At 33.5% G+C, this 14,954-nt stretch overlaps 1 protein-coding gene and 1 pseudogene across 1 annotated transcript; both read left to right on the top strand.

The window, feature by feature from the left end:
- Window positions 1–3,744: 3,744 nt before the first annotated feature.
- Window positions 3,745–6,456, top strand: LOC142534212 (zinc finger CCCH domain-containing protein 29-like; annotated as a pseudogene).
- A 5,409-nt stretch (window positions 6,457–11,865) lies between these two features.
- LOC142534217 (uncharacterized) lies at window positions 11,866–14,470 on the top strand. The gene is made up of 2 exons (XM_075641150.1): window positions 11,866–12,644; window positions 14,006–14,470. The coding sequence occupies exons 1-2, from the start codon at window positions 11,889–11,891 to the stop codon at window positions 14,315–14,317; spliced, it is 1,068 nt and encodes a 355-aa protein (XP_075497265.1). The 5' UTR covers window positions 11,866–11,888; the 3' UTR covers window positions 14,318–14,470.
- Window positions 14,471–14,954: the final 484 nt, after the last annotated feature.

The raw sequence follows: 14,954 nt of genomic DNA, 5'->3' as shown, positions 1-14,954 counted from the left end.
CAAACCAACTACACGAGTTCCCATCTCTATTTTGGCACTTACTATTCTCACAATTAAAGGATATAGTCTAGAGCTAGCGACATTTGATATCAATATCTCAAATTTTCTATTTAAATTTTAGATGATATTTCAAGTTCGACAAACTCATTTTCCCAAGATTCTCCAAATATCATTCCAATACTATTTTTTAAAAAAATAAAAATTAATAATCTCACATTACCAATTTCATACAAGTCCAATTTAGTTTCCTCGAGTATTCAATGAAAAAAAACATCCTTCGTTATTTTTCACGAGACATCATAACAATTCGAGGGTTCCTTTGTTAGCCAAATTGCTAAAAGTGAAAATATGAACATGAACAATCTCATTAGGAAAAAACACCAAACGAAATATATATAATACTGAAAGTATGAATATCATTTAAATAATAACAAAATCAAATTGAGGTCTGTAAAAAGTATAATCTACTTAAAATATATTTGTCCCATCTGATATGTGCTTCGAGGATTTAACCAGACAACAATTTCCTATGATACAACGGACAAACTTGCAACGATATTGTACAAACCATCGCAATGACGAACGAAATAGTACATAAACTTTATCAACATAAAAACACAGAACCACAACAGCTTGCGCTGAGAGTAAACAAGAACAAGGGAGAAAGTGGATTTATGTTTCTGTTGTGTTTTCGAGCTTGGCACATCCTCTCCGAAGGCTAAAGATCGCCATCAATAAGCAGCCATACGAAGCACCAACATCCAACCATATGGAGCACCAACAGTCAGGCATGTAGAAGTCTCTTCCATGAAAAAAAAAGAAAAAATGGAAAAGGTGGCATAGCTTGACGATTTTGATCGGTCCGACATTCGACGCACTCAGGTCACGCTCGTACACGTTTACACTCATGTTTATCACCTTTATTTTCTTATGTGAGACAAGAGTAGGTCTTTTGTGATACGGTCTCACGAATCTTTATCTGTGAGACGAGTCAACCCTACAGATATTCACGATAAAAAATAATACTCTTAGCATAAACAGTAATACTTTTTCATGATGACCCAAATAAGAGATCTGTTTCACAAAATACGACATGTGAGACAGTTTCACACAAGTTTTTGTCCTGATAGACAAACTCAAGATTCCTTAATTTTCGTTCAAACAAATGGAAAGATCATTAACATATAACTCAAAATATATATATAATAAATCCAACAGCCTTTAAAGACGAGCAAGGCTGTCCGAGTCTACGTTTAATAAATCAGAATTTGACTTCTGATATTGTAAATTTGGGAGATATGGAGTTTGAAAATATATGTGTTCACTTGATTGAACTATAATTGACTTGTGGTTAAAAAAATATTCGTCATTACTTTTATCACTACAGCCCACAATCATTAATTACACTAGTGTTTAATATTTCACCATCCTCTATTATATAAGTTATCTAATCGATATCATAATTATTTATATTAAAATATAGGTTACTCTTGATATTGATACAAAGATTTGTTAATCGACAAATTTGATATTTCGAAGAATGAAAATTTACTAATCATCAAAATTATATTTTATTTTGATAAAAATTTGTGTGAGACTGTCTTACGGGTCGTATTTTATGAGACGAATATCTTATTTCTGTCGTGCATGAAAAAGTATTATTTTTTACGCTAAGAGTATTACTTTTTATTGTAAATATCGGTAGGATTGACCCGTCTCACAGATAAGATCCGTGAGATTGTCTCACAAGAGATATGCTAATTTATTTTTATTATATACTTACCTTGAATATATTTACATATTATGTTTATATATGTAGTGCCAATGAAATATTTCTCACCATTGAAATATATCTTGGCTAGGCGGCTGGCTACCACGACAAATCCTTTTCTTTTTTTTTTTTTTTTATCGAATTCTAAACGTGAATGACGTTTTATTTTTTTAAATGTCATCAATATTCAGTAAATAACAAATTTAAATTTAGAATTCTAAATTCATTATTTATTTCTTTTCAATAACAGAATTCTATTTTTCTTGGCGGTCGGAATATATCATTGTAATATTATATTGATGGGAGTATATCTAGATATTTAATATTGTAAAAATTAATTAAGAATGACTAGATGTAATTATATTTTTGGCGTGATTCCTTTTTATTTTTAAAAAAGCACAAAAACTCCTGTGAAACGGTCTCACATATCAATTTCGTGGGTCGAATATTTTATTTGGGTCGTCCATGAAAAATATTACTTTTTATGCTAATAGTATTACTTTTTATTGTTAATATCGATAGGATTGACCCGTCTCACAGATAAAGATTCGTGAGACCGTCTTACGGGTTCTTTAAAAAAATATATCTCTTTACATTATAGTAGTGAACCGATGTTTTTACACAAAAAGCCTCTCCAGCAATTATATGAAAACATTACCCCCTTTTTTTTTTACTCTGTTAAATATCGATCTATGATATATTTTCATTTTGAATTAAAAAAATATCTAGTTCTAATAACATATAGTAAATTAAATTTCATTTATACAAATACATATGTCTTCTATACATTTTGTCTTTGCTTAATTGAGTTGATGTGATTGAATAATATTTAATAAATAATAGTATCTTTTGTTTGATTGATTATGTTTTTTTTTTTTAATTTTCACCAATTAATTAACGAATGAATATATATATATATATATATATATATAAATGAATCAATGAGTTAATTTTGAACAAATAACTGACATTCAGTATCATAACAAACAGTCTCAATATATTGGTTCAACACTCTCGAGTTTCCAAGTTTAACAGTGTCGACTCACCGCGGAAGGAGTATGTCTCTTGAGAGAATATTTATCTGTGAGACGGTTCAATCATATCGATATTCATAATAAAAAGTAATACTTTTAGCGTAAAAAATAATATTTTTCATGGATGACTCAAATAAAATATATCTATCACAAAAATACGACCCGTGATACCGTCTCACACAAATTTTTGCCTAACTTAAAAGGAGTAACTCATATCTTAGCTTTGAATTATTTAGTGAAAGGTGAAAACATCTTATATAATAATTTCTGTCCTTGTTTATTAACAAATATGTGTATTTGAACTTTGTTTAAATTTAACAAAAGTGATTGATTTAAATAAATAAATAAAAAAGACCAAACAACCTCAATATAACATACACGTTGGAAAAGAGACAGAAAAGGGAGAGAAAGAGAGATAAGGCCACGCGCCGCCCCACTTAACCCCACAGTTCATGAAAAATCTGCATTTGCATTTGCATTTGCATTTGCATTTGAGAATGGAACCAGTAAAGAAACAAAAGGGGCGTGTTAGTGTAGCTGGTCCCCAGCCATGGATATCGACTTTGACTTGGTTGAAAAATTAATAATTATTGGGGGGGAAAAAAGAAAGATAATGCTCATACAAAAAAATATAGAAAGAAAATGAAAAGTTGAAGAGAAATAAAGAAAGGATCAAGAAGAAAAGTCACACTTTCCTCCTCCCTTCCTCATCACACTCATACCTTTGGTACTCAATCAAACTATATATATACACCTCAATAGACTCGGCCTTTCCAAGAAATATATCAACATAACAAATCGTTATAAATCATTTCTATTAATTTAGGTCTTCGCGAATTCAAAAAGCGCTTATCTTTTTAATTGCAGGTATGCTTATTTTCTTGTTTGATGGCTAGAGGCTTTATCGTGGATGGTTTTCTTTTGGCAAAGATTTGTGGGGATGAGATGTTTTGTGTGTCGAAGATTTGATTTTATATTGTGGGCGGATTTGTGAGCCTTCTTTTGTCAATGAAAGGATAATTTGAGAGGGTTTTCTCCACTTTTGTCTGTAGCTCTCTAGGTGGTGTTTGAGAGGTTTTATGCTTTTGTTGGTTTTTTTTTTTATGTTTCACATCTCGAAGATTCATTTTTTTTAAGAGTGGCTCGTGATTTGTGAGGAATGAGCCGTTTTCTACGATATCTTGTATTAAACACAATTTTTTGGATGTGCTATCGACTTCTTTTGGCTATATCTGTCGGTATTTGAGGTGGTTTGACAAGCTTAACTGGTTGTCTGGATGTTTCAGATGTCAAAGAGCTTTTATAACGCGGGGATTTTTAACTACTTTTGATTGGTCATTTAGATTTCTTGTTTTAATGTTGCTTCTTGACTTTGTTAAAATTGTAATTTTTGATGATACCCTATCTATATGGTGGAATGTTTCATCGATTTCTGATTATAAGATTTTTGTTTTGGAGATTCCGGCAAAGACTAGTGTACTATCGGTGGAATAGAAATAAATTATTCTGAATACTTGATTGATGTTTTACATGTATCTATTGATGTTTGGGGCATATCATCGATTCCCGGGTCTTAATTTTCTCTGTTCTTTGCTTATGTTTTAGGGTATTATGTGCAGTGGTTCAAAGAATAAGCTTTGCCCTTTTGATCTGAAAATGGAGCCCAAGTTTCAAGAAAATAACGGAGGGGTCGGTCTTAAAAATTGCTCAAAGTTGCTTGAACTAGCTGCTACAGATGATTTGGCTGGTTTTATTCATGTGGTAGAAGAGATGGGTTGTGATATTGATGAGGCTAGCTTTTGGTATGGTAGAAGCTTTGGTTCAAAGAAGATGGGTTCGAGGAGAGAACACCGATTATGATTGCTTCTTTGTATGGAAGCATAGAGGTTTTGAAGTATATTATCGCGACTGGAAAAGTTGATGTCAATAGAGCATGTGGACTTGATGGCGCCACGGCTCTTCATTGTGCCGCTGCTGGGGGTTCATGGGCCTCGGTCGAGGTTGTCGAGATTTTGATAGACGCCTCAGGAGATATTAATGTTGTGGATGTCGGAGAGAAGAAGCCATATGATTTGATTGCTCCTTGTGTTAAGGTCTTCCAGCAATTCGAAAAGGAAGACGTTGGAGATGTTGTTGAAAGGATTCAGAGTTGAGGCGAGCGACGATGAGCCGCAAGAAGGGAGCAAAATGGCTCTAGGGGCTAAAGAAAGTGTTGAAAAGAAGGAGTATCCAATCGATGTGCCATTACCAGATATAAACAACGGGATTTATGGGAGTGATGAGTTTAGGATGTATAGTTTCAAGGTAAACCATGCTCAAGGGCGTATTCTCATGACTGGACGGAGTGCCCTTTTGTCCACCCGGGTGAGAATGCGAGGCGGCGTGATCTGACGAAGTTTAACTACAGTTGTGTCCCATGCCCTGAGTTCAAGAAAGGAAGCTGCTTGAATGGCGATGCATGTGAATATGCTTCATGGAGTTTTGAATCTTGGCTGCATCCTGCTCAATATAAGACTCGCCTTTGCAAGGAAGAGGTGGCTTGCGCGAGGAAAGTGTGCTTCTTTGCCCACAGACCTGAAGAGTTGCGCCTGTGTATCCTTCTACTGGTTCAGCAATGCCTTCTCCCAAGTCTGGTTCTGTTAATCCAATGGATGTGACAACCTTGAGCTCCTTGTCGCCTTCCCTGACTTGTTCATCTCCTATGGGTGGGGGCGCGTGGCAGAACAAGATGAATCTTTTAACACCTCCTGTTCTGCAGCTTCCCGGAAGCCGGCTCAAGACAACTTTCAGTGCACGAGACGTGGACTTGGAAATGGAATTCTAGGATTGGAGCAAATCCGTACTCAGAAGCAGCAGCGGCAGCAGTTAGTCGAGGAGATGGCTAGCTTGGAGCAAATCCGTACTCAGAAGCAGCAGCGGCAGCAGTTAGTCGAGGAGATGGCTAGCTTGTCGTCCGCATATCCAAGAATGGGTGATCTAAAGCCTACTAACCTTGACGACGTTTTTGGATCACACGAGTCTATGTTATTATCTCAGCTGCAGGCTCTCCCACCTAATATCAACAACACCAGCAGCGGCTCCCAACTGCTGCAATCGCCTAGCAGTCACCAAATTCGCCAAAACACTAGCCAACTCCGAGCCAGCTACCCGTTGAACTTCTCATCATCACCAGCAAGAAAGCCCTCTTCTTTTGGGTTCGACTCTTCTGCTGCAGTGGCTGCTGCAATGATGAATTCACGATCAGCTGCCTTCACAAAACGCAGTCAAAGCTTTATTGACCGCAGCTATCAATCCAGCCATTCAGGTTCTGCCAATTTCGTAGGCCATACGCCATCTAAACATTTGGATTGGAGCTCGCCAGATGGGAAGTTAGACTGGGGATTCAATGTCGACGAGGCGAACAAATTTAGGAGGTCTGCCTCCTTTGGTTTCCATAACAACAACGTCAAGCATCAGCAGCTCTGACTCCATCTTATGCAGATGACCGGATGTTTCTTGGGTCGGTTCATTGGTTAAAGACGTTCCTTCTGGTACTGTTTGGGCTACACCTTCACCTCAGCTCAACGGCAGATTTCACGATGCCATACCGACTGGGTCGATCAAATGTACATAGAGCAGGAGCAGGTGGTGGATTGATCAGATTATCGTCACAACTTAGTTGAGATTATTCTTTTATGATTTTTATTGATACGTTTTTATTTTTTAGCAGCATTTTGGAACAGAATGACTGGTGGCACATATGTTGCTTCACGAGTTAAAAGATTAGAGTTCAGTCGGAATTTTTTAATTTTTTTCCTAAAAATTTTAGCATTTTCCTCTGTGGAGATGATGGTATATGTAAAGATCCTTGCTTTCCGAGGAAACAAGGAATAATTCTTAGGAACTTGTTGCAATGAGCATAATAAATTGAAATTATTGTTATTTTCATATTATTGGGAATTTGGGGTTTTTTTTAATTATTATCGTTTGAATCTGTATCTCTCTGGCATGTTATAAACTTGTCAAAAACTTGTGTTAACGGTTTCCTGGGTCGTATTTTGTGATACTGTTTCATATAGCTACCTACTCCATGATCTTTATAGAAGATAATAATTAATTTAGTGGCTCTCAATGGTGAAAGACACATTCAACTTTAGATTTTGTGAGTTGGCCACTTGGGGTAAATGGCATCAAGAATTTCATCAACTTTATGATTTGGAAAACATGCCTGCCGAAAGCAGACTTTGTATTTGTGGTAGTCGTTTTCTTATCTGTAAAATCGCTGTTTGTTCACTATCCTACTTAAATTTTGTGGTATGGAATTGAAAGAAACCTTATAAAAGCATTTGTGCTGGATATTTTTAGAACGAATCCAAGGTATTCGATTCAAATGCATATTTAATTGCGGTGGTCGTGTTGTTTGAATTAAGTAATGTAAATATATTTTTTATTACGTTATGCATGTATATAAATTCATTATGTTAGTCGATATCCATCTGACACGAATGTTTCAAATTTATCAAAGTGTCTCAAATTTTAAACTCGATTATAATTATCACTCTCTCGATTTTTTGTTATTTAAAAAAAACCAATTACATTAGGTCATGTGCTTGTAGTTGAACCTGTCTAAAAAAGGAAGATGTCGAATTTGGCCGAAGGAAGATGAGGTCTTTTGTGATACGGTCTCACGAATCTTATCTGTTAGACTGGTCAAAACCTTACCGATATTCACAATAAAGAATAATACTCTTAGCATAAAAAAGTAATACTTATTCATAGATGACCCATATAAAAGATTTGTCTCACAAAATACGACCCGTAAAACCGTCTCACACTAGTTTTTACCCCGAAGAAATAGACATGTAGTAATCTGATCCAACTCATATAATCAAATGGAATTTCTTTATGGTTTCCCTTGAATTTATTGATTTGATTTTGATGGAACCATTTGATTTGAGAAATGTTTTCAATTAACATTCTAATACAATTTCAATTATTATTGAAATCGTATAAGTTGATATGAAATGAAGTTGAACTCACTTGAACATATCAATCAAAGCAGATCAAAAGAGTAAAACCAATTGATTTGAATTACATCCTCTCAAACCCATTATCCAATAACAAAATTTGAGAATATCGTGCAAATTTCATATGTAAAAGATAAAATTAAATAATTCCACAAAGATTTTGATGTAAAAATAATTAATAATACTTAGCTCTCCTTACTTATTTGGATTTCTAAATTAAATAAATCCCCTAAAAGGACAGTTTGATAGGCGTGTATTTTTGACTTGGAGAGTCCGAAAATGCGTGATCGCTAATTCAACATATTATTGGTTTCAACTTTCAAACTTGTGAGGCCCATTTTCATAATTCAATAATTCATTTTATTTATTGCTTACTTTATTGGGGATAGCCGACCTAAGAATTTCATTCTTTCCTCTCCTCCACAAAATTAATATTTATGGATTCTCCATTATCTGCTTACCCAACAATCAAATAATCAATTTACTCACTACATATAGTGGAGGATCCATGCTTTACATCAATATTTTATATTTACAAATGAACATAACAATAAATACTTTGAAAAATCCCAACTTGTTAAAAATATTAACCTTTTATCGGAATCGGAATCAGAATCGAAATTGGAGAAACCAACTTTAGGATAAGTTATAATATTTTTTTTTATAGGAAAACACGTAATCATTCACATAAATCAAAGTTAGCTACATCCATCAACCATGATGGGTACAAACCCTCATACCAGTAATTAATAGATGGATGATTAATGGCATACTGTGCTAGACTATGAGCCACCTTGTTTGCAGATCTATAATATATTGAAATAATAGATATAACTAAATGGAAACGAAGATTGTGTGTGGATTAATGGATCGTTTAAACTTGTACCAATGAACAAGATTCGTGCGAATTTCAAGTCAGAATCATTTAAGTTGAGAGTTTTTAATAATAATTGTGATATATTTCATATCTGAGATGGTTTCTCGAATCAAATTTGGCACCCGAATCCAACACAAGGTTGTCTATTCAGATATAAATTTCTTTAGTAATTTTATCATGGAAGGCAAAAAAAAGAAGAATGAAAAGTCATGAACATAATTGAGGGATCATTAGTCCAAGTACAAAAGTTTTAGGCAAAAACTTGTGTAATACGGTATCATGAGTCGTATTTTGTGGGACATCTCTTGTTTGGGTCATCCATGAAAATTACTTTTTATGCTAAGAATATTATTTTTTATTGTGAATATCAGTATGGTTGACACGTCTCACAAATAAAGATTCGTGAAACTGTCTCAGAAGAAACCTCCTCAACGTTTTAAAGTTTAACATGTTATGTTTTTAAAGTAGAACGTGCTCATATTTTTTTTCAAAATTTCATCGTTATTATCCACAAGCCTTTTATCTAAATCTATGTGGATTTATTTTATTTTGTCATTTATATAAGAAAAAGTTGGTGTATTGTGAGAATGTCTCATGAAACTTTATTTGTGAGACGGATCAACCATACCAAAATTCACAATAAAAAGTAATATTATTAGCATAAAAATAATATTTTTCATGGATGACCCAAATAAGATATCTGTATCACAAAATACAACATGTGAGACCATCTCACACAACTTTGCCATAAGAAAATTTCCCACATTATTCTAAAATATTGTGATTGATAAATTTGAGATGATATATTTCAAATCATTTTATTTTAAATTTTTTAAATTACAAAATTCAAGTACGTTTCAAATCCACGTTGCAATTACAATAATAACCGAAATATATCGTGTTGGGCCAACCCGTTTGTACAAATGAAGTTAGCATCGATCGGGCTGGAATTTCATACTCTTTGATTTTTTAATATATCCGGGCCTAATTATACAACATATGTTTGGACTTTACCTGAAAGCCCAATAGCTGTTTTTTTTTTTTTTTTTTTTTTTACTTTCAATGTTTATTCATCACTCACAATCACACCTTGCAGAAAATCGAATAAGAGGACTACTTTGTGAGATACGGTTAAAATTTAATTTTGTGAGATGTATTTTCGATTTGATTCGATTAATGAAAAAAATTATTTTTTTGTCCAAAATATTATTTACAATGCAAAAATATTATTTTTTGTAGTTATGTGACGAAAAATATTATGAACATGTGTTGATCTGAGCGTAAAATATTAATTTTTATGTCAAAAGATATCGTGTAATATATGTTGATTTGAGTAAAAATATTAATTTTTATATAAAAAAATTATTTTTTTATGTTAAACTTATTACTTTTCATTGTAGTTCATTTCTCAAATACATATATGTGATATTATTTCACCGAAAACCTACTCTACTCCCTGATTTAGTGTACGATAGAAATAATGATCTATATATTCTCAGAGATATTTATTTTTTCTTCGTAAAAACTCTTGTGATCCTCTCACATGCTATTTTCTGATATAAATCTCCAACTCGATCTAATTCATAAAAAAACTTAACTTTTATGTTAAAAATATTACTTTTCATAATAATTGTGGACCGAGTAGTTCTTCTCACGAATAAAACTCCGCGAGTCTACCTAAGAAAAGGCTTACATTTTTTAAGAACTCAAATATTTATCTTTGATTAACTTCAATACATCATCAATATTTAATAATTTCATAGTAATTTTGTAAAAAAACAACTCTCCCTCAAATATTATTAGATTAACTTATAGTTCGAACTTACCTATAACTATATTTATTGTGGATACATATTTTTATGATTTGATTAAGAGTTTAAACGATGATAAGGCCTTTTCATCTAGAACTGTGTGTAATGTACAACCCCGAAAACAAGATACCCACTAGCACTGAGAGCACAATTTCCCGCAAGCATGGGAACAGCCTGCCATTAATTATATAAGCAAAAATTAAATCAAAATTTCCCCCCTAAAAAAGTTAATTAATTTATATATAGATCACACAAATTTTAACCGTAAAACGGGTCAATCATGCTAATATTTGCGATAATAATTAATATTTTTTACATAAAAATTATTTTTTTGAGTTACCGAATAAGAGATCTGTCTCGTAAAATTGATTCATGAAACTGTTTCACATATTTTTTTTTTTTTATATATCCTGAGTGAGAGAATAAGCACAATTTTCAATAATTAAACTTTGGCCATCCATGAAACACAGCAATTATTGAACTTAAGTTTTTTGTCTTTGTTTTTTGGAGCAAAAATACAATAATAGACAGTTGGAGTTGACAAATTATTTTCTCTTTTGTTCGACTTTCGTTGATTGAAAGTTTTCCTTCCTCCTTTTTTTAAAAAACATTTTACTTTGTTGAAAATAATCTTTTCAAGTTTCACCCAAATAAAAAACCTATTTCTTCAATTCTAGTTATAAACTCCATAAATCAATAATTTATTATATATAATTCATTGAATTTATTTGCTAAACTAGGAAGTGCATAGGAACAAAAGAACTTGTTATGGAAATAATATTACTGATTGTGTAATCTGGCTTAAATATATATAATAATATAAAAATAAATGTATAATAGAAACTTGCTAATTTTTATTCCTATAATATCTTAATCAAATAATTTCTTAGCCTACTACATGCAATGTATGCCATAAATTAAAACATATGATTTCAGTTACTATTTTATGACTAAATTTTAAAACAATATATAAAAATCGAAATATAAATAGTCCAAATCTATCTAAATGATTACCAAAAATTATTACAATGTTAAATTTAGTTGGTAATACATTAACACAAGAAAATTTCCTTTAAAGAATTTTTGTCCAAATAGATCCAAAAAATTCTCTTGCAAAATCTTGAACAATTCCCGTTAAAGTTAACTTGTTGGATTTACAAGACACATTTTAATCGATTCTCACGTGTATGTATGTATATATATTTATATAAAGTGATGTTACATTGTCAACATGTACACACAAAATTCAACGCAAAAATTCAATTCGTAAAAATCTCACGGTATATCGAATACAAAATTCTGTGATATAGCGTAAAAAACTCGCGATATAATCACCGTAAAGATATCAATATGACAAACCCACGCAAGCGCTTGCACACAAAAATCATCATGGCATCATCCTCCGCCGAGGAACCCCACAACCACCGCCATGAATCCAATCCATACGCCACGACCGCGGCGCCACCGCCAACCCCGTCCATCCACACCAACGTCGATTCGTCCATCTCCACCTCCGAAGCTCTTTCAGTTCTACTCCATCGCCTCCCGCCCACGCTATCCCTCTCCCTACCTTCCCGACCTCCTCCACCACACCACCCTCCTCTACTATCTCTCTCCGATCCTAACCCTATTCTCCACACAAACCTCCTGTCAGCATCCACAAAACTCGGCTTCTTCCACCTCAAACACCAAGCCACCTATCCCGCGACCGACTCCCTTTTCAAACTCCCCAACCATAAGAAGCAACTCCTATTCCCGAACAACTGGCCTCTCGGCTACGACGAGGACGATGATGATCACGGCGAATCATTCTGCCTCGACTTCTCGAGTTTTACAAACAAAATAGATGATTTGGATTTGGATTCTTTGCGTGAATTTACACGTGAAATGGAGACTCTAGGCTTGAAGTTGATTCGAGAATTGGCTTCTGTTATCGGGTTTGAGAATCCAACCCCAAAGGAGCTGTGCTCTCTGTTGTGGATAGCTGACAACGGGACTAGTAAACCGGGTCGGGTTTACCCATATGTAATCGGGTTGCATTATGTACCCAGCTGTCAGAAATCTTCTTTGTGCTCGGATTCGGGTTGGGTCAATGTGTCGGGTCAGGAGGATTATGCGCTGATCACGCTTGGAGACATCGCTCAGGTGATAATTTTACCAACTTTCAAATAAATATTTATTCACTATTTATTTAATATTATTACGTAATTTAATTAGGAAAAATTTTGAAAACCCAGGAATTAACAATGGGTGCTGACATAATACAATATATCGTTATATTTTTTTTTTAAAAAAACAATATTTTTATTTATCTTAATGATGATTAATGCAATTTAAGTAATCATATTGTTTAGATTATATATTATATTAACGCAAAAACTTGTATGAGACGGTCTCATGTGTCGTATTTTGTGAGATGGATCTTTTATTTGGGTAATCTATAAAAAAGTTTTACTATGATGCTAAAAGTATTAGTTTTTATTGTGAATATCGGTAGGGTTGACCGTCTCACAGATAAAGATTTGAGACCGTCTCACAAAAGATCTGCTCCTATATTCATATCATATGAATATACAGCCCGCCATTATTGAATGTTCACTTATTTGCAAAATTAAGGATACTTCTTTCACATTAGATTAATTGTCTATCACAAATTTAAAATTTCAAACGCCATTTGAGGAAAAAAAATTTATTTAATTAATGGGATATTGACATCTTGATTGATATTTTAGTTTAACACGAAATTAGAATGAATTTGCATTTCATTAATTGACTAGTCGGAAATTAAATGGGAATGCGGCGGCTCATGCATTTTGTATGTCAAACACTCGAAATTCTGACTAATGTTATCAAATTAATAATGGTTTTGGATTAGTGATTTGTCAGCATTGGTAGACACAATTTGTGTAATCTATTAATCAAATTTAATTGTGTAATTGTTTTAACTTTTTTTTTTTGGGTTTCCAATTTCACAGCTGTATATGAGTTTGAATTTTTTATACTTTGAAAAATCGAAGTTTTTTGTTCGTATTTTTTTTCTGTCGTCGTCAAATAATGAGCTAGATAGATCACAAAAACTATCGTGAGACCGCCTCATATGTTAATTTTGTGAGACGGATCTCCGACCATATCAGGTCGATCCATCTCACGTGTATAAATTCGTGATGATCTGAAAGTGCTTTAGATTTAATTATGAAAAAATTCCAAATGTTGTGCTACAGAAACTTGGATACCCATTTAAATTTGTAGTTTGTAAAATAATTTTGATCAAATTATTTTTTGGAAAATGATCATATCAAGTGTATTATTTTTCAAAAAACAAAGTTTGGCGAAAATTATTCTCCAAAATTAATTTCTCTAGACGGTAGGATTGGGTTCTTCGTTTGAAATTAAGTTTTTAAGCAGCGTATTATATATGTATTGGTCTGTAAATTCCAGCAAAATAATAATTGAAACCTCCATATATATATTCTCTCCAAAAGAATAATGGTTTTGTAGCATGACAGGTTTGGAGCAATGGGAGATTGAAGAAAGTGAGAGGAAGACCAATGCCTTGTTCGGATGACGGCCATGAGGATTCTCGATACGTAACAATGTCTCTCCTGATTACCCTCCCCGTCGAAAGCATGGTCTTCCCTCAACCAGCTCCCAAAGTAGCCATTAACACCGACGTTGATGAAGAAAGTGGCGACGATGTCAAAGACTCGAACACGACTGAACCAGAAGTGTTCCATTCTTTTCCTTTTGAAGATTACGCTTGGAGAGTTTATCACGAACGTCTTCTCCTGAAAGACCCACTCCTCAGATATAGAATTTGACTGAGTGCCAATATCGATGTTGGTGTGCATGTCGTGTGGTGTGGCCTTGTTGAAAAAATTTGGTGCTGGATGGATTATTTTTTCAGTACAATTTTTGGTTCATATTTCTCTGTTTCGGCGAAAACATGCAGGAGCGCAAGCGCGGTGTGATTAAAAGAGAGGGAAATGAATTATTTGGTCTATTAACTTCTCTTGTATAGTTTTGGTCCATTAAATTTTCAAATTTGATTTCGGTTCATTAACTTTTATTATTTTAGCTATTTTGGTTAAATTATTAATGTAACATAAGACAAATATCGATAACATATCAACATTTTTTGGTAGTACTGTGACGAACATGGTTGAAACAAAAAAAAATCCATATTAATGTAACAAAAATAAAATCTGAAAATTTTATTAAAAAAACAAAAGTAGACAAAATTAGTGGACTCTGCTTTGGGGCATCTCTTTGCATCCACAATCTACGAATCATTGATGGTCGGAGCGAAGAATAGTATGTGATGAAGACCGGTGAATCGGGTCAAAGCTTAGTGGGCGATTTCATTGGGTCGAGTTGATGAGCTGGAGATGGTTGCTCGAGCACCTGGACCTGAACTTTCGAGGGAGAAAGAACGTTAATAGGTGCCGGAAGATTTTT

This window comes from Primulina tabacum, unplaced genomic scaffold, assembly GCF_025594145.1.
Source record: "Primulina tabacum isolate GXHZ01 unplaced genomic scaffold, ASM2559414v2 Contig429, whole genome shotgun sequence".
Classification (NCBI taxonomy): domain Eukaryota; kingdom Viridiplantae; phylum Streptophyta; class Magnoliopsida; order Lamiales; family Gesneriaceae; genus Primulina; species Primulina tabacum.
Note: the sequence above shows the minus strand (reverse complement) of the source record. Positions and strands in the feature narration are given on the sequence as shown.